This window comes from Ovis canadensis, chromosome 1 (assembly GCF_042477335.2).
Source record: "Ovis canadensis isolate MfBH-ARS-UI-01 breed Bighorn chromosome 1, ARS-UI_OviCan_v2, whole genome shotgun sequence".
Classification (NCBI taxonomy): domain Eukaryota; kingdom Metazoa; phylum Chordata; class Mammalia; order Artiodactyla; family Bovidae; genus Ovis; species Ovis canadensis.
Genome location: NC_091245.1, coordinates 106,165,384 through 106,182,587, shown reverse-complemented (window position 1 = coordinate 106,182,587; position 17,204 = coordinate 106,165,384). Strand labels below are relative to the sequence as shown.

Genomic DNA, 17,204 nt, shown 5'->3' with positions numbered 1-17,204 from the left:
TGCAGTTACTTATTTTAGGGATTTTCCGGGGCAGGGAGAGGACTAGTAGAATGTAAGTTAGAGATCTAGTTTGGAGAGGAAGGTGTGGACGGGGACGAGATGGAGGACGGGGGTTAGGTGAAGGATGGGGTGCCGGTCGGAGGATGGCTAAAGTCCTCCCAGCCCCACTTACTCACGGTGGCAGCGGCGACACTCCAGTCTAAGAGCAGCCGGGATCGACAGCCAGGAGGGCTGGGGCTGCCCCGTTCGGGGTGAGGGGGAGGCCGGGGGGCCGAGGGGGCCGGAGGCCGGGACGAGTGCAATATTGGCGGGGGAAAGAACAACACTGCACCGCGTCCCGTCCCTCCCGCCCGCCCGGGGCCCGGAATCCCGCTCTCCACCGCTGGAAGCCGGACCAGCCCGAGAACCCAGGACGCGCTGGGGAGTTGGGTTCACCTTGGAGGCCAGAGAGACTTGGCGCCCGGAAGAGGGTGAAGGGGGTGGTAAGGGGAGGGAAAAAGGGAGAAGGGGAGACCGCGATATCCCGGAAGGCCGCTTTCCGACGCCCGGGCGTTGCGCGCGCTTGCTCTTTAAATACTCAGACTGCTAGGCGCGGAGCCGTCGCCATGGTGACGCGTGTCCCAGCAACCGAACTGAATGGCTATTGCCTGGCAACGCCCGGGGTTGAAGTTTTGGGGCCGCCCACCTAGATACTCGCGCTTTCTCTAGTCTGCGGGGGCAGGGGGGGGGCTTCCCCGCCTCTTCTGCCAGCTCCCCGGCGCGATGACGTAACGCCCCCAGCCCCGAGCCCGCCCCCGGGTCCCGCGGCGGCACAAAGCCGCGCCAAATCGGCGGAGCCGCGCGGGCCTGAGAGCTACGGTCCTGCTCCTCCGGCTTCACTCCAATCCCGCCGCACCGAAGTGTTCTTAAAGTTCATTTCGCAATCTGTGTTCTTTGGGACTAACAATTGTTTCCTAATGCGGACGTAATTGCTTCTGTCGGTCTAGACTGCAAGCCAGGACCTCCGAATGGGGCCGGATAACTCCACGTGCGCCGCTGTGGCCCCAAACACTCCTCGGTCCCACGTGTGTCTGCCCTTCAAAATATAATTTGGTCTTCCCAAATCACGCACCCTCATATACTGTTTTGCACCACCCCACCGCCTTGTGCATACCTGCCCCAAAAGCCACTCTGCTCTCCGAAGGATAGTTTCGTGCCCCTAAATACCATCTGTCGCTCCACCTATTCTCTGCTTCCTAAATGCGTAACTGCCCCATTCCGCCTCCCACATTCCGATGTCCTCGCCCAAATACCTGCGTGCCCCTTCCACATAACTCAGGACCCCACCCACTTAGCGCCATTTCCTCCAGACAGCTCTGCGACAGGTCTGAGCCCCTTCCTAAAACCCCCAACCCTTCCATCGATGATGCAGTGTGTTCCTCCCCTTCTCTGTCCAAGCCACTGCCCCTCCTGGCTAGGGCCTGCTCTCTCCAGTTTCTCTCTGCCCCCAGTTAGGCAGTGCCACCCAACCTCCTCTCCCCTGACCCGGGTAGCCCCTCAGCCCTCTCGGGAAGGCCGGGTGAAGCTCTCGGTGACCGCTAGAGGGCGGGAGAGCCCGGCCAGCGAGCCTCCGCTACCTGGTGGATTCGGGGAAAGGAAAGACCCTAGGGTTTGGCGGAGTTTCGTACTTCGCTAAGTGGAAATTTCTTCCCCCGCCCCCTTCTCGAGAGAAAGTCAAGGAAGGAATTGGGCTGCTGGAAAGTCCGGCTGGGGCGGGGACTGTGGGTTTCGGGGTAGAACCGTGTTTAGAACTGGACAGGGAGAGGTTAGAAGGGTGGGGCTATCCGGGAAGTAGTGGGGGGAAGGGGTCCAAAACTAGCTCCGAGTTTACGCATTGTCGAGCCTTCCGCTCCTTTCTCAGCCCCCAGAGTGGGACCCCAAGCGACCCAGTGAGAATGGGACAATGGTGTGGAGGACCCACAATGCCGGCCCTGGGCTAGGACTTTGACCTAGTTCAATTTCTCTGTTACTCGTCTCACCAAGGCAGTTGTCCTGGGGCTAAAATAGGACCATGGGGACCCAGGTCAGGTTCCAGACTTCCTCCACCACCTTCTGGAGCCAGGGAGTGGTTGGTGAAAGGGGGGAGGCCAGTTAGAAAACAAACAGGTTGTCAGGGAGTTGAGTGATTGAAGCCCACATACCTTATTTGAGGGGCCAGAAATGGTTGGGGAGGAGGAGGAAGAGGTTGGAGGTAGGGAAAGGGGGAGGGGGTGGAGCTTTGTCACCTGTCACCTGCTCTGGCTGAGCCTAGGGCAGGCGGGGGACCGGTATAAAGCAGCAGGCGCCTGTGTCCGCTCCACCTCGTGGGCAGCTCCGGCCCGAGTTTGTTCTGTCCCCTCCCCACTGCTCCGCCACCACCATGACACCGGACATCCAGGCCCCTTTCCTCTCCCTGCTGCTGCTGTTCCAAGTGCTTACAGGTGAGGGGCGCAAGGCGGGGAGGGGGCTGCCCTGCTCCTGTGGTCTTCCCAGCTTTCTGTGGGTTTTGCTTCCTGGGAGATGGCATCCAAGAGGCAGAAGTTGCGGACAGGGGTGGCCTAGTTTCTGCCAGAAGGAAGAATAAAGGAGTGAGGCTAAGGGAAACCTGAGGAGAGACCCTACACGCACAGCTGGAGGACAGTGGGTGCCAGGAGCAGGCGAGTGTCCTGAAGAGAAGTCTGGAGGGGTTGGGGGTGGAATCGGGAGAGGAAAATCTTAGGAGCGGGAAAGCCCACAGTCCAGGAGCAGACAGATGATATGGGAAGAGAGATGGAGGTTGCCAGCCGGTAAGGAGAAAGAGAGCTGACTCAGGGGCCCACTCCCCATATCCTCCTGGCATTACTTCCCCAGATGCCAGAGAATGTACTTTCTCCTTATGCTGAAATTTCCCCCAACCATACTCTGTAACCCCGATTTCTTACAGTTGCCAGTGTCACTATGCTGACAGCCTCTGTCTCCACAAGCCCCAACAGTACTGTACAAGTTTCCAGTACACAAAGCAGCCCAACGTCCAGTCCCACTATAGAAACTTCTTGGAGTACAACCACCACCTTACTCAGAACCAGCAGCCCTGCCCCAACCCCGACTACCTCTCCAGGCCGCGATGGTGCCTCATCTCCAACCAGCAGCGCTGCCCCAAGCCCGGCTGCCTCTTCAAGCCATGATGGTGCCTTGTCTCTGACCGGCAGCCCTGCCCCAAGCCCAACTGCCTCTCCAGGCCACGACGGCGCCTCGACCCCAACCAGCAGCCCTGCCCCGAGCCCGGCTGCCTCTTCAAGCCATGATGGTGCCTTGTCTCTTACCGGCAGCCCTGCCCCCAGCCCAACTGCCTCTCCAGGCCACGGCGGCACCTTGACTACGACCAGCAGCCCTGCCCCAAGCCCAACTGCCTCTCCAGGCCACGACGGAGCCTCAACTCCAACCAGCAGCCCTGCCCCGAGCCCGGCTGCCTCTTCAAGCCATGATGGTGCCTTGTCTCTTACCGGCAGCCCTGCCCCAAGCCCAACTGCCTCTCCAGGCCACGGCGGCACCTTGACTACGACCAGCAGCCCTGCCCCAAGCCCAACTGCCTCTCCAGGCCACGACGGAGCCTCAACTCCCACCAGCAGCCCTGCCCCGAGCCCGGCTGCCTCTTCAAGCCATGATGGTGCCTTGTCTCTTACCGGCAGCCCTGCCCCAAGCCCAACTGCCTCTCCAGGCCGCGACGGGGCCTCAACTCCAACCAGCAGCCCTGCCCCAAGCCTGGCTGCCTCTCCAGACCACGACGGCGCCTCGACCCCAACCAGCAGCCCTGCCCCGAGCCCGGCTGCCTCTCCAGGCTATCACAGTGTCCCATCCCTGGCCAGCAGCCCTGTCCCGAGCCCGGCTGCCTCTCCAGGCCGCGACGGCACATCAACTGCAACCGGCAGCCCTGCCCCGAGCCCGGCTGCCTCTCCAGGCTATGACAGTGTCCCATCCCTGGCCAGCAGCCCTGCCCCGAGCCCGGCTGCCTCTCCAGGCTATGACAGTGTCCCATCCCTGGCCAGCAGCCCTGCCCCGAGCCCAACTGCCTCTCCAGGCCACGGTGGCACCTTGACTACGACCAGCAGCCCTGCCCCAAGCCCAGCTGCCTCTCCAGGCCACGACGGAGCCTCAACTCCAACCAGCAGCTCTGCCCCAAGCCCAGCTGCCTCTTCAAGCCATGATGGTGCCTTGACTACGACCAGCAGCCCTGCCCCAAGCCCAACTGCCTCTCCAGGCCACGACGGAGCCTCAACTCCAACCAGCAGCTCTGCCCCAAGCCCAACTGCCTCTCCAGGCCACGACGGCGCCTCGACCCCAACCAGCAGCCCTGCCCCGAGCCCGGCTGCCTCTTCAAGCCATGATGGTGCCTTGTCTCTTACCGGCAGCCCTGCCCCAAGCCCAACTGCCTCTCCAGGCCGCGACGGGGCCTCAACTCCAACCAGCAGCCCTGCCCCAAGCCTGGCTGCCTCTCCAGACCACGACGGCGCCTCGACCCCAACCAGCAGCCCTGCCCCGAGCCCGGCTGCCTCTCCAGGCTATGACAGTGTCCCATCCCTGGCCAGCAGCCCTGCCCCGAGCCCGGCTGCCTCTTCAGGCCGCGACGGCGCCTCAACTGCAACCGGCAGCCCTGCCCCAAGCCCGGCTGCCTCTCCAGGTCAGCACGCCGCCTCATCCCCAACCAGCAGTGACATCTCGTCCGTGACCACCAGCTCTACGTCGAGCTCCATGGTCACTTCAGCACACAAGGGCACCTCATCCAGGGCTACCACGACCCCAGTCAGCAAGGGCACTCCATCCTCAGTCCCCAGCTCTGAAACTGCCCCCACTGCTGCCAGCCACAGTACCAGGACAGCTGCCGCGAGCACTAGCCCTAGCACAGCACTTTCCACCGCCTCCCATCCTAAGACTTCTCAGCAGTTGTCTGTTCAGGTCTCCCTGTTCTTCCTGTCTTTTCGCATTACAAACCTCCAGTTTAACTCTTCCCTGGAAAATCCCCAAACCAGCTACTATCAGGAGCTGCAAAGAAGCATTTTGGATGTGGTGAGTAGCTGCCTTTCCTCTAACACGCACCCCCACCCCCCACCCCCGAAGCAGCCTTCAGAACTCTTTGAGGCACTTGCATCAAATCTTAGACCTTTCCCTCTCACCCCAGATTTTGCAGACTTATAAACAGAGGGATTTTCTGGGCCTCTCAGAGATCAAGTTCAGGTACAGTTCTGGGTGTGGACTCTGTGGGACTGGCGAATGTTGTCATGACTGTGGGGAGGGTGTACTGACCCAGAAACTGGGGCCCATGGCTGAGTTCCCCATTTCTTTGTAACCAGGCCAGGATCTGTGTTGGTAGACTTAACTCTGGCCTTCCGAGAGGGCACCACTGCTGAGTTGGTGAAGGCACAGTTCAGTCAGCTTGAAGCACACGCAGCCAATTATAGCCTGACCATCAGTGGAGTTAGTGGTGAGTCCTCTCCCCCAGCTGCCAGCCAGCACCACCCTGCCTGGGACCCTCTCTCTCCGGCCTCTGGGTCCCTGCTTTTTCTCTTGGAGCTGGTAAGGGGAGAGCCACCTCCTTTGGGAGACTGCTCTGACCACTGCTTTCCTTTCAGTGCGCGATGCCCAGTTTCCTTCCTCTGCCCCGTCTGCGTCTGGGGTGCCTGGCTGGGGCATTGCCCTGCTGGTGCTGGTCTGCGTTCTGGTTGCGCTGGCCATCATCTATCTCATTGCCCTGGTGAGTGCCCAGTCCCCAGCCCTGACAGAGTCCCCCTGCTGGAAGGAGCTGCGCACCCCCATAACCTCCTGTCTCCCCAGGTTGTGTGTCAGTGCGGACGAAAGAAATGTGAGCAGCTGGACATCTTTCCAACCCTAGGTGCCTACCATCCTATGAGCGAGTACTCTGCCTACCACACCCATGGGCGCTTTGTGCCCCCTGGCAGTACCAAACGGAGCCCCTATGAGGAGGTGAGGGAGGTGGGGGCAGCGGTGGGGCGAAAGGGCTTTGTCTGGGCAGTGGTTTTGAAAGTGTACTGGGAAGACCCAAAGAACTTAGAAGAGGTGACATGAAATAAGCCGTGACTTGACAAGGCTGGGGTGGAGGTCAGAGGGGTTCTGTGGGAAAGGCTTAGGGAAGAAGGGGGACCTCGGGAGGGTGTGCCCCCCACAACCAGCACCCCCAGAAGAGCATTCACAGCTCAACTAAACTGGGATGCCCAGAGGTGGCATGAATGGGGCACTGCACCCAGGGGAACCCTTCATGGAAGGAGCACCTTGTCCCAGCTTGTCTCCTAAGAATGGAGGGTAGATTGGGAAAGGCTGGTGGGGAGAAGGGGGTCTCTGAACTGGGAAAGAAGTTTTACCAAGCCAGGTGAGCCTGGGTGCAAGCTGGGGAGGCACAGATCCCCTCTTCCTTCTTTCTGCCTTTCCCTCCCTCCGTGACCTAGTAAATAATTACTTTGCCATCTGGGGCTGAAAGGCCACTCCAAGTGGGGGAAGGGAGAGTTTCCTTTTCCTGACTTTTCCTCTGTCTGGGGACTTCCTTCTTCCAGTTTTGCAGAAACGTGTACACCTCCTTGGGCTGGAGGAGCAGAGAATGGAGGGAGAAAGTGGCAGGAGGGGAAAGCAGGGGGTGCTGAGAGCCAAGGGGAGGGAGTGAACCGAACCGGAGCAGGAGGAGGAGGGGGAGTGGCCCTGTTTACAGTCATCTGGCTGGTGGTGGTGACCAGCAGGTGCTCTCTCCAGATTAACCCTTTGAAAGCTAGTCAGGCTCCTGGACCATTCAACCCATCCTGGGGTGCCATCCAGGGACCCCAGGGAGGAAGGTTGTCCCAGGAAAGCCTCTGCCGCTCATCCCGGATCTCTTCTGCTCCTACCTAGGTTTCTGCAGGCAACGGTGGCAGCAACCTCTCTTATACAAACCTGGCAGCCACTTCCGCCAACTTGTAGGGACACGTCTGCTGAGAGTCCAGCCAGTACTGGCTGCCTCCCTGGAATTCTTCACTTCTGGGGACCCCCGCCCCCAGCTCTGTTCCGGGCTAGTGAACTGGGCATTCAGGTGGGCTGCTCACAGCCTCCCTCACAGGACCCATCAAGTCCCCTAAACCATCTTAGCCCTGGTGAAGCCCACCTGAGCCCCTGGGGACATGTCGGAGGCAGCAGCTCCCAGGAAGACTGGCTGGAGTGCTTGGAAACGGGAGTGGGAACGTGAACATTGCTGAATAAAACGTGGGCCTCCTCCCCACCCACTACCAGCTTCTGATCTGTTGTCTGTGACTTGTGGATGGGTGAGGGGCAGTCAAAATGTGTGTGTGTGGCAAGGGGCGGGGGCGTCTGGAAGAGACCTCTGGGAGAGGAGGGGAAGAGAAGGCCAGAGGAGCGGGGTTCATTTGAGTAGCAGGAGGCTGGAGAGGAGATGGCATTGGAGTGCAGGCGGACGGACTCCTATCGCCTGTCCTGCATGGCCAGCAGCGCACGAGGAAGGAGGAAACAAAAGCCTGAGGCTCCAGCAGCCAGCATGACCCAGCTCTGCCGGCCCGAGAGCCGGGCTCGCCCCTATCCCCAGGCCTGGATTTCACTCCCGCGCCCTCCTCTCCCCTTGGCATGGTGCCCTCAGGCGGCTCTATTCTTAGCTGTCCGGGTGTGAAGTAAGTCCTAAGGCAGCAGAGTCAACAGGGCCACGATAAGGTCCGTGTCAGATCCAGGGCCTGGTGCCAGACTGCCCCACCTGCCTACTGGCTCTGGGGTCTACTACCTGGTGCCCCAGGGGTGGGGAAATAGTTCTGGTTCTGATGTCAAAGACTTCCCAGATGGCTCGGTGGTAAAGAACCGGCCTGCCAGTGTAGGAGATACAAGACTCAGGTTCGATCCCTGGGTTGGGAAGGTCCCCTGGAGAAGGAAATGGCAACCCACTCCAGTATTCTTGCCTGGGAAATTCTACGGATGGAGGAGCCTGGCGCGCTACAGTCCTTGGGGTCACAGAGAGTCAAACATGACTGAGCACGCACACACTCCCTGACTGACGCACTGATGCCAAAAGCTCAGCTTCTCTGTGCACCGGGACTGAATTGAATCTCTGAGACAGAGTTTTAGGTGAAGTAGAAAAGAATAGCTTTATTGTGTTGCCAGGTGAAGGCGGCCACAGTGGGCAAATGCCCTCAAAACCATATGTCCCAAATTGGAGAAGATTTACAGTAATTGCTCAAAGAGCACATGATCAGCTCATGGACATTTTTCTGATGGGTTGGTGGTGAGGTAACTGGAATTCAGCATCATCGACCTTCAGGACCAGCTGCTCTGGGGTCCCATCTTTAACTTTTCCCACCTGCAGGGGATATTCGTTTCTACAAAACTGCTCAAAGATATTGTGAATATCCATTGATGGGGAAACAGGGTGTTGCTCAAGACTGTTCTCGATTGTTTGTTTCTCTCTGGTCTCCCATTCCGTCCTTTCCCTAATTAACAATTGCTTGAATCTGCCCCTTGGAACTCAGGGAAGGTCATGGAGGCTGAATGAAGGCTGTTTCCTATAATCCAAGAAATGGGGGAACACAGAAAGGCCTTGTGCCAGGAGCCTCTGCTCTCTTTGGGCACCCTAAGTCGCATTCCTGCAGGGCTCCGCCCAGACGCCCCATGGGGGTGGGGTGGTGGTGGTGGGAGGGCGGGCAGCACCAGAGCGATGTGCCCCCTGCCAGCCATATCAGTTTGGACCTGGGCTGGGCACAGGTCTGGCAGAAGACTGGAGAGCACAGGGCTTGGGGACCTCCTTCCCGCAGGCACCAGCTCCATTGCGCACCCCTGCTCTAAGAAATAGCAGGGAACTCTCCATCCCCTTGGCCTGCCACATCCAGCACAGAAGCTAAGAGGAATAGGCTCCGGGAAGGCAGACATCACAGGAAGGCCTGGCATCACAGTTTATTGTTTATAAACCATGAAAATAACAGCTGTTGCTTGGCACAGGCCTAGCAGTGCTCACCGCAGGGGGGCAGCAGCAGGCACCAGAGGCCTTGCCAGGCCCAACCCAGTGGGGACGCTCAACCTCAGCTGGGACCCCAAGGGAGACTTGGCACATTGGCATGGGTGCGGGACAGGTTAAAGCATGCAAGGGGGAGAGGAAGGGGATAAAAGGCATGCGGCTGGGGGTACAGGGACCCAAATAAATAAAGCAGGATGAGAGGGTCCCTTTCCCTCACCAAAGAGTGCCTGGGCACTGTCCAGCCAAAAAGCCTCTCTGCCCCAAGGCTGCAGTTCAGCATGGATGGGGCAGGGAGCTTTGCAGGGCGGAGGGCAGAGCTGGGGAGCATGCCCAGTGTTCCGGGTGCCTTCCCTCCCAATCAGCCTGGGGAGGAGCACAGGGCAGGGGTAGGGCAGGGGTGGGGTAGGGGCTCTCTCCATGATTTGGGCAAGATGCCAAGGGCAGGGCATGGGGCAGAGACGTGGTGGGTGTGGGAACCTGGATTAACAGGCAATAGGGAGAATGGGGGTCAAGAAAGGCCCTGGGAAGACACAGATAGGGGAAGGGACAGGACCACGTGGGAGGAAGAGCTTGAGGGAGAAGCTGCCAGAGAGATGACCCGGCTTCAGGAGGTGTGGAGGGCCAGGGCCCAGCAGGGGCCCGGTAGGGTCAGTCCAGCTTGGCGAAGCCCCCAATGGTGACCTTCCTCTCGGGCTTAGTGCCCACGGGCTCCTGTAGCTGCACTGCGCCACCCCCGATGAAGCAAAAGGCAGGGCACACAGGTCCCGAGCAGTCCAGGGGGCACTCCAGGAGCCCTCGGAAGGACACGGCATCCAGGAAGGAAACACGACCCCGCTCGTAGTCCAGGCAGATGCCCAGGCGGGGCGGCAGGGGCACTGTGCAGCTGGCCGCTGGGCCGTCCCTGCCTGTCAGCCCCGCATTCGCGCTGGCCCCGGCCCCCAGCAGGATCTTGCCCATGCCGATGGTCAGGAAAGCGAAGGGTGGTGATGCCTCCACAGTGGCATCCTCGGCACCGCTGTCGTGCCCACTGTCCGGGTCGTACCTGCAGGAATGCATGTTGGGTAGAAGAATGTCGGGGGGTGGGGTAGATGGTACCCAAGGGCTGAGATGTTGGGAGGATGGAATGTCGGGGAGCAAGCAGTTCCAAGGATTTGGGGGCGTTGAGAAGAGAACACATTGAAGAGACGGGCGTTATAATGTAAGGCTGGGGGTTTGGTTCGGTGAGACTGGGGAAAGGCAAGCACACTGGCCAGAGGGGTGGGGGAAGGGGAGGAGAGACAGGGTATCGCTCAGGCACACTGGAGAAAGGCAGTGCCTCCAATGCAGGCAAGTGGCGAAGAAAATGGCACTGGGATATCATGCTGGGAGAGAGTTTTGAGGGTTAGAGAATCTTGGAAGGATGAGGGGTTAGCGGTGGGGAGAGGCGAGAGCAGAGAAAACATGCTGGGAAGGGGGATGCTGGGAGAGAGATGAGGGCGGGTCAGTGTCTTAGATGAAGGATGTTGCAGGGATGCAGGTTGGGGATCACAGGTTTAGGAAGGAACTGATGTTGAAGAGAAGCCGCTTCTGAAGAAATGGGGTATTGAGGGATAGAGTGTTGAGGGGGAAGAAGAGCATGTGTAGGTGGCTGAAAAAGAGGATGCTGGGGATGAGAGAGTATGGAGATGGAAAGTTTAAGGGAAGATTTTGAGGAGGCTGAGACAAGGTGTGGGGGAAGGCAGTACTGGAGAGAAAAAGCTTTGTGGTGAAAAGATGTTGCCAAAGGGGTGTGAGGGAGAAAGGGCACGGAGACTTGGCGAGATGGTGTGTTAGCCTGAGTGACAGATGGTGGGGAGTGGAGATGGCTTCCTTTTCTATTGCCCCTTTCCCCAGTCACTCCAAAGATCAACCTCCAAAACGCTTTCACGGAGCCCACACTTCTCCTGACCACAGTGCCTCCAGCCTGGCTCATGTTATCTCCTCCTGATTTCCTTCCAGCTCCATCCCAGCAAGTGTGTGGTCCCCTCATCAACCCCGTGTGTTCCCAGCTCCCCCACCCAGATCCCCAGAACCCCATACCTCCCAGAGGGGCCTGACCTGGGGCTGATCACGTCGGGGGCACCCTGGAAGCTTTCCTGAAGCTTGCTCTCCAGCCCGACGCCCACCTTGACCAAGTAGGAGGCTGGGTCTACGGCGCAGGCCCAGTAGCTGCGGCCCTGGGTCACAGCCACATCGCCCAGGACCACGTCCACGCTCAGGTGGCAGCCCGTCAGCAGCCGCTCGGCAGCCAGCAGCAGGGGCAGCCCTGGCACACTCCTCACCGCTCGCTGGTCCTTGCTGATGGCCAGCCGCTCTCGGCTTGTGCCCCAGCGGCCATCCAGGAAGAAGTGCAGGACTGGAGTAGGGGAGGGTTGAGACAGAAGGAAGGACTTCAGGGACAAACACTGGCACTGGGGACCTCGAGGTGTCAGCACGAGACACTGGGAGATTTCAGAACACAGAACAAGTTGCCAAGGGACGGCAGGGGGCTCTTGGGAACAGGGCCTGGAAAGCTGGAGTGGGGAGCATAAGGGAAGAAGAAAGGGCATCCCAAGTGGGCATGGGACCCCAGGAAGAGTTTTAGTGATGGCTAGTGGGCATGGAAACCAGTCTCCCGGCCCCAGCTGACTCGCTCTGGCTGCCTCCTCTATTATGCCTATACTCCAGAGCCTCCGCTATTTTCTGGAGAGTCACTTGACCAACATTTATTGAGCCCTGGTGCTGTGCTGGGCTTAGTCGCTCAGTTGTGTCCGACTCTTTGTGACCCCATCGACTATAGCCCGCCAGGCTCCTCAGTCCATGGGATCCTCCAGGCAAGAATACTGGAGTGTGTTGCCACACCCTCCTCCAGGAAGTCTTCCCAACCCAGGTCTCCTGCATTGCAGGCAGATTCTTTACCATCTGAGTCACCAGGGAAGCCCTATTGAGCCCTTGAAAAGTGAAAGTGAAGTCGCTCAGTCGTGTCCGACTCTTTGTGACCCCATGGACTGTAGCCCACCAGGCTCCTCAGTCCATGGGAATCTCCAGGCAAGAATACTGGAGTGGGTTGCCATTTCCTTCTCCAGGGGATCTTCCCAACCGAGGGATCGAACCCAGGTCTCCTGTATTGCAGGCAGATGCTTTAACCTCTGAGCCACCAGCTCAAATTCTCAGCTAAGACTTTACACATTAGCAAGTCACTTAATTCTCACAACAAGGCTATGGGGTAGGTGTTGTTACTATACCTACAGAGGAGGAACTACAGGTTCAGAGAGGGTGAATAACTCACCCAAAGCCACACAACTGGTAAAAGGCAGAGCTGGGATTTGAACCCAGGCAGTCTGGCTCCAGAGCTAGTGAGGATGACCCAGTGTGTTATGCTGTCTCTATGGGGCCCGCCCAGCAGCAGCTGTCCGTGCCTGGGTCCCAGGCACCCAGGGCCCACTCACCGGGCGCGGGCGGAGTGTGCAGATGCACGTCCTCGCTGTACTCGCCGTAGCCGGCCTTGTTGCAGCCGCGGACACGCAGCACGTACACAGAGCCCGTGTCGGGGTTCTCCAGCAGGGCGCTGGTACCCCTCACCTCCTCCCGCCGCTGCCAGCGGGTGGGGCCTGGCTGGGCCGGCACATCAGTGCGTCGGAACTCAATGGTGTAGTGCCAGGCAGGTGGTGAGTGGGGGGGCAGCCGCCAGCAGAGGAAGATCTGGTCGTAGGCAAAGGTGCGCTGGGTGTCGATGACCGGAGCCTCGGGCACTGTTGGAAGAGACAGCGGGGGTCAGTCACGACCTGGCCAGGGGCATGGTGTGGAGGGTGGGCGGGAAAAGGGAAAGCAGCGGGAGCCGGGGGGGTGAGTGCGAGTGAGAGGGATCTGGGGAGACGCCTGTCTGGGCCCTGGGCGCGGGAAAAGAAGAGGCAGGTGGCCTGATGCCAGTCCTGGGCTGCCACTCCCTCGATCTGGGCCTCAGTTTCCTCCTCTGTCAAATGAAGGTATAAGATCACGTGTTGTCCTTTCTTTCTACGACCCTTTTTAGTCTATGAATACAGAGGAGCCCCAGGGAAAGGCAGGTAACGGCCACTGGAGCCCACCCAGGCAAGAGGGCGCTGAACGGGAAGAGGAAACTGCATGGGAGACAGATGCGAGGAGAGGCAGCAAGGCAGAAAATGGGGGCGGAGGGCCAGCCCAAGCTTGATGGCACAGGAGGGGTCAGGGGGAGAGAAGGAAAGCCTGGAGGGCAAAGGTCATAAGGACAAAAAGTCGGAAAGGCCAGGATTAAGGGTCAGGGAAGAGGATGGTGGAGGCGGTCTGGTTAGGGCAGGAAAGAGAAGGAAGCCATGGGTGGGGAGCCAGGCTGCGTGGGAGTGGCAGGGCAGGGCAGGGGACCTGGCAGAGGGGGCAGGACCCCCAGGGCAGGGCCGCTGACTTGCCTGGGGTGCTCCGGAGCAGAGTCCGCGGTGGCCACAGCCTACAAACAAAGAGAGGGAGAAGCAGCGCTGAGCGCGGTGGGACGGGGTGGCCGGGTGGGCTGGGTGGGCAGGACGGCTGGCCAGGCCGGGCGGGAGGCTTGGGAGTTAGTTCCCTGGTGGGCACTGCCCCCCGGGCCCGCTGCTGGGGAGGAAGGGCGGAAGGCTCTAATTGGACATGGGGCCTGGCCATCTCCTCACCTCGCAGGAAATTAAGCTCTGTCAGCAGCTTCATCTCACGCCCCACATCCAGCTGGCAATGGCGGAAGGAGGAGCTGGCAGCTGGCCGGAATGTCTGGAGGGCCTCTGTGGCTCGGGCAATCCTGGGATGGGGGCAGGCAAGGGTCAGACTTCCCTGTAGCTCAGGCGGTAAAGAATCTGCTCGCAATGCAGAAGACCTGGGTTCCATCCCTGGGTCAGGAAGATCCTCTGGAGAAGGGAATGGCAATCCACTCCAGTAGTCTTGCCTGGAGAATCCCAAGGACAGAGGAGCCTGGCAGGCTACAGTCTGTGGTGTCACAAAAAGTCGGACAGGACGGAGCCACCAACACCGCCAAGGGTCAGGCACTGCTGTCTGGGCCGCCACCCTTCCCCTTGATTCTGCCGTGTCTGGCCCTAGAGCCTTGGTATCGGCTATGGGTCTCTTCCCTGTCCCTTTGGGCAAGAGCTGGTATCCATTTGGCCTGGTGAAAAGTCCTCAGAGCCCAGCTCTCCGCCGGGCAAGACTCTCGACACTGCCTGATACGTGGGCTACACCCACGATGCCCCGACCCTGCAGGAGCCTGTGACCCTGGGCCCTGCCCCCCCGAGTACCTGCTGTGCAGCTGTTTCGCTGCTTGCACAAAGCAAGGCTGGTCTGTTTCTTTAAGAACCTCCTGAGCGTAGCCCACCAGACCTGAGCCGTCCAGCAGGCTCCGGTGCTCCTGGATCTGGGCGCCGAGACGGGCCAGCCGTTCCTGCTGGCACTCCTCAATGGCCTGGAGCAGTGACGCCCGCTTCTCCTCCAGCACAGCCCCCAGGCCCCGCACCAGCTGGGACACCTCCTCCTTGGCTTGCTGACCACTCACCTGTCCAGAGAGCAACACTGACTGCCTCCTTCTTGAAGGCTGCCTCTGCTCCAGCCTCCTGGGGCAGCACACCATGGCTAGGATCACAAAGGATCTGGGGAAATCCTACCTACCCATTCAAATGGGACCAGGCTCATGGCTCCACGGCCTCCTGTACACCCACATGGGCTCAAATCCTGACCATTTGTGTTACTCTTCCTGGAGGCCCACACCTTGATCCTGACTCCTTGAGGACTCCCCCAAATAAAAGAGGCCATGACTACACTAATATCCACCTGGACCGCACTAACGTCCACCAGCATCTGTGCCATCCTTATCGCCCTTCCCCATGTCAGCTGATTCAAGCAATCTGGCAAAAGGTATCAGAGCCATCACCTCACCCTCCTTGGTCCAAGGATGTGTGCCATCCCCAGAAGGCAGCTGAGCCTGAGGGCATCTGAGCTCCATCCCTGGGGCTTTTCAAGCTCTCCCTCTCCCGGATGATAGACACCCTGTCTCCACTGTGGCCTTGGGTACCGCCTGGCCTGGGACACTGCCATTTCTGACAACCTAGTTTAACCAGAGCCTTGACACATCCATGGACCCCACAAAGGCTTCCTGAGTTTGCAGCCAGGTGATTGGGCTGTACCCACCTCCACCCCCTTCCTGCTCCCACTGCCAGGCAGGGCCCAGGGCCCACCTCCATGCCCTCCCTCACCTCCGTGTGCCTCACGGTCTCCTCCAGCTCACAGATCTGGGTCTGCACTGTGTCCTGGTTTCCCAGGATGTATGTCAGGCTCTTTGTCAGCTTGTCCTGAGGGGAAAAGAAAGAGGTGGGCATCACACCTGGCCCTGAGGAAGCCAGCAGAGCAGATGTGAGCGGGTGTGGGTGTAGGCAGTCCTGGCGTTGAATGAGGCAGGGTCCTCACCTTGAGGGCCTGGTAGGCACTGACCACTGGCGTGATCTTGTGGCCACTGTGGGTGCGCCGCACACGGCAGAGCTGGCACACCAGTCGTTGGCACGTCTTGCAGTAATGGGTTACCTCTTCCTTGTGATCTGGGCACATTAGTCCCTAGGGACAGAAACAGCAAGGAAACAGTCAGCCAATGGTGTGTGTAAGGGTGCTGACCTACCACAGGGCAGTTCCCTGCCCGTCCTCCCCTGGACCGGACCCAAGCTGGTGGAGGGGAGTTTAGACGCGGTGCTCCATGGTGCCACCTGCTGGTATGCCCTGGCAATCAAGGAGAGCCTTTCCTGCAAACCGCCAGCTATTAGCCTTGCTCCTCCCTTCCTCTACATATGGTAATAACAATAATGGTTAATAATTAGCCATGTCTATCTTGTTTATTGCTCTAGCCCCAACACCTGGGATAGCACCAGGCACACAGGTATTTGATAAATATTTGTTCAATGAATGAATACCTGATAGACCTTTTCAGTGTATTTAAATTACTTTCACAAACATTATCCCAAGGATCCTCCCATCAACCCTGCAGGTATGGAGATTGCAGGGCAGATATATTACAAGCCTCATTCAGCAGATGAGACGGAGGCTCAAAGATGTTCAAAGGTTTGTCCAGTGCCTCTATTGTTACAGAAAAAGGAGTTTGGCAATGGCAACCCTGTGGCCACCTCCTTTTGGAAGCCTACAGTGCCGGGCATGCCCTCCCACCCAGCACCACCATGCCCTCCCCCCGCTTCCCAGGCCCTGCAAAGGCTGGCTCACCTTGGGGCGAAAGGAGAGGGTGGGCAGGGTGGGTTCATGCTGGGCCTTCTGGGTGCCCCAGGGATGGAAGAGCTTGAAGCACTCGTTGCAGAAGGTGGCGCGGCACTCGGTACAGCCCTTGGTGGCCTCTAGTGGCGGGGGCTTGCACAGCTGGCACAGGATGGCGCCACCCACACTCACACTCTGGCGGTACCGCTCCACCACACGCTCCAGGGTCAGGTTCCGGAAAAGCCCTGCCAAGCCCCGCTCCCCCAGCTCCACATCACCCTGGCAGGCTGGGCACGGGAACATGATCACCTGAGGGTGCAGAGCACCTCGCTTCCGCCCGGGGTATGTCCCAAAGCCTGTGGACGGGCCAGGAAGTAGGGAGGTGAAAATCACAGCTGGCTCAGGGTGGGGGAAGTCTGCTCAATTAAAGAATTAATTTTCATTGTGCCAGAGCTCAGCTCTTAGCAGAGCCTGGATGGGCAGTACCCCTTGAAAAACACACAGGTGCCCCTGGCCAGGGATGGACCCCTTCCATCTTCCTGATGGACATCCCAGCATCCCCATCCCAACCCCATGGGTACCAGCCCCACCTGACTTAAGCAGCCGATCCAAGCGGTCTGGTTTGGGGAGAGTTCTGCGGGAGAGGCGAGGGCTTCGGGTGGATGGGGTGGAGGCAGGAGAAGTGGGCTCGGAGCTGGGGTCCCCACCATGGCCTATGTAGCCCTGCTGGCCCAGGACCTCCCGGGCACAGGCCTGGCACACGTTGTGGGTGCAGGGCAGCACCAGTGGCTGCTTATACATTTCTTGACACACTGGGCACAGCAGTTCCTTCTCCATGTTCTTCATGCTCGTCTGTGGAGGGACCAGGAGGTTGGATCAGAGCTTGGACACCTGGGTACATCTCAACAGGCACCTCAACTGCATTTAAAGACCCAAGGGTTCTTGGAAATGAGGAAGAAAAACTACAAGGGACAAGCGATGGATTTTTCTCCAGCATCAGCCT

The 17,204-nt window shown here is 59.3% G+C and overlaps 2 protein-coding genes across 4 annotated transcripts; one reads left to right on the top strand and one right to left on the bottom strand.

The window, feature by feature from the left end:
* Positions 1-1,801: 1,801 nt before the first annotated feature.
* On the top strand, positions 1,802-7,262 carry MUC1 (mucin 1, cell surface associated). Of its 2 annotated transcripts, XM_069576106.1 has the most exons (8): positions 2,295-2,459; positions 2,942-4,607; positions 4,668-5,061; positions 5,174-5,229; positions 5,346-5,476; positions 5,625-5,746; positions 5,827-5,976; positions 6,889-7,262. In XM_069576106.1, the coding sequence occupies exons 1-8, from the start codon at positions 2,399-2,401 to the stop codon at positions 6,955-6,957; spliced, it is 2,649 nt and encodes an 882-aa protein (XP_069432207.1). In that variant the 5' UTR covers positions 2,295-2,398; the 3' UTR covers positions 6,958-7,262. The 2 variants fall into 2 exon arrangements, with proteins under 2 accessions (XP_069432199.1, XP_069432207.1); XM_069576098.1 differs by having other exon boundaries at positions 1,802-2,459; positions 2,942-5,061.
* Positions 7,263-8,897: 1,635 nt separating this feature from the next.
* Positions 8,898-17,138, bottom strand: TRIM46 (tripartite motif containing 46). Of its 2 annotated transcripts, XM_069576038.1 has the most exons (9): positions 16,792-17,138; positions 16,214-16,557; positions 15,416-15,559; positions 15,205-15,300; positions 14,254-14,507; positions 13,642-13,763; positions 12,430-12,732; positions 11,060-11,357; positions 8,898-10,025 (listed from the first exon to the last, which is right to left on the bottom strand). In XM_069576038.1, exons 1-9 carry the CDS (start codon positions 17,045-17,047, stop codon positions 9,632-9,634), a joined length of 2,211 nt encoding a protein of 736 aa, XP_069432139.1. In that variant the 5' UTR covers positions 17,048-17,138; the 3' UTR covers positions 8,898-9,631. The 2 variants fall into 2 exon arrangements, with proteins under 2 accessions (XP_069432139.1, XP_069432149.1); XM_069576048.1 differs by lacking the exon at positions 11,060-11,357.
* Between the last annotated feature and the right edge of the window lie 66 nt (positions 17,139-17,204).

Coding starts and splice junctions, on each gene's coding strand:
- MUC1 (XM_069576098.1), top strand. CDS start 2,399: ATGACACCGGACATCCAGGCCCCTTTCCTCTCCCTGCTGCTGCTGTTC. Junction 2,460..2,941: donor GCTGTTCCAAGTGCTTACAG/GTGAGGGGCGCA, acceptor GATTTCTTACAG/TTGCCAGTGTCACTATGCTG. Junction 5,477..5,624: donor GACCATCAGTGGAGTTAGTG/GTGAGTCCTCTC, acceptor CTTTCCTTTCAG/TGCGCGATGCCCAGTTTCCT.
- TRIM46 (XM_069576038.1), bottom strand. CDS start 17,047: ATGAAGAACATGGAGAAGGAACTGCTGTGCCCAGTGTGTCAAGAAATG. Junction 15,560..16,213: donor CCCTCTCCTTTCGCCCCAAG/GTGAGCCAGCCT, acceptor TTCTGTCCCTAG/GGACTAATGTGCCCAGATCA. Junction 13,764..14,253: donor GCGAAACAGCTGCACAGCAG/GTACTCGGGGGG, acceptor CCCCCATCCCAG/GATTGCCCGAGCCACAGAGG.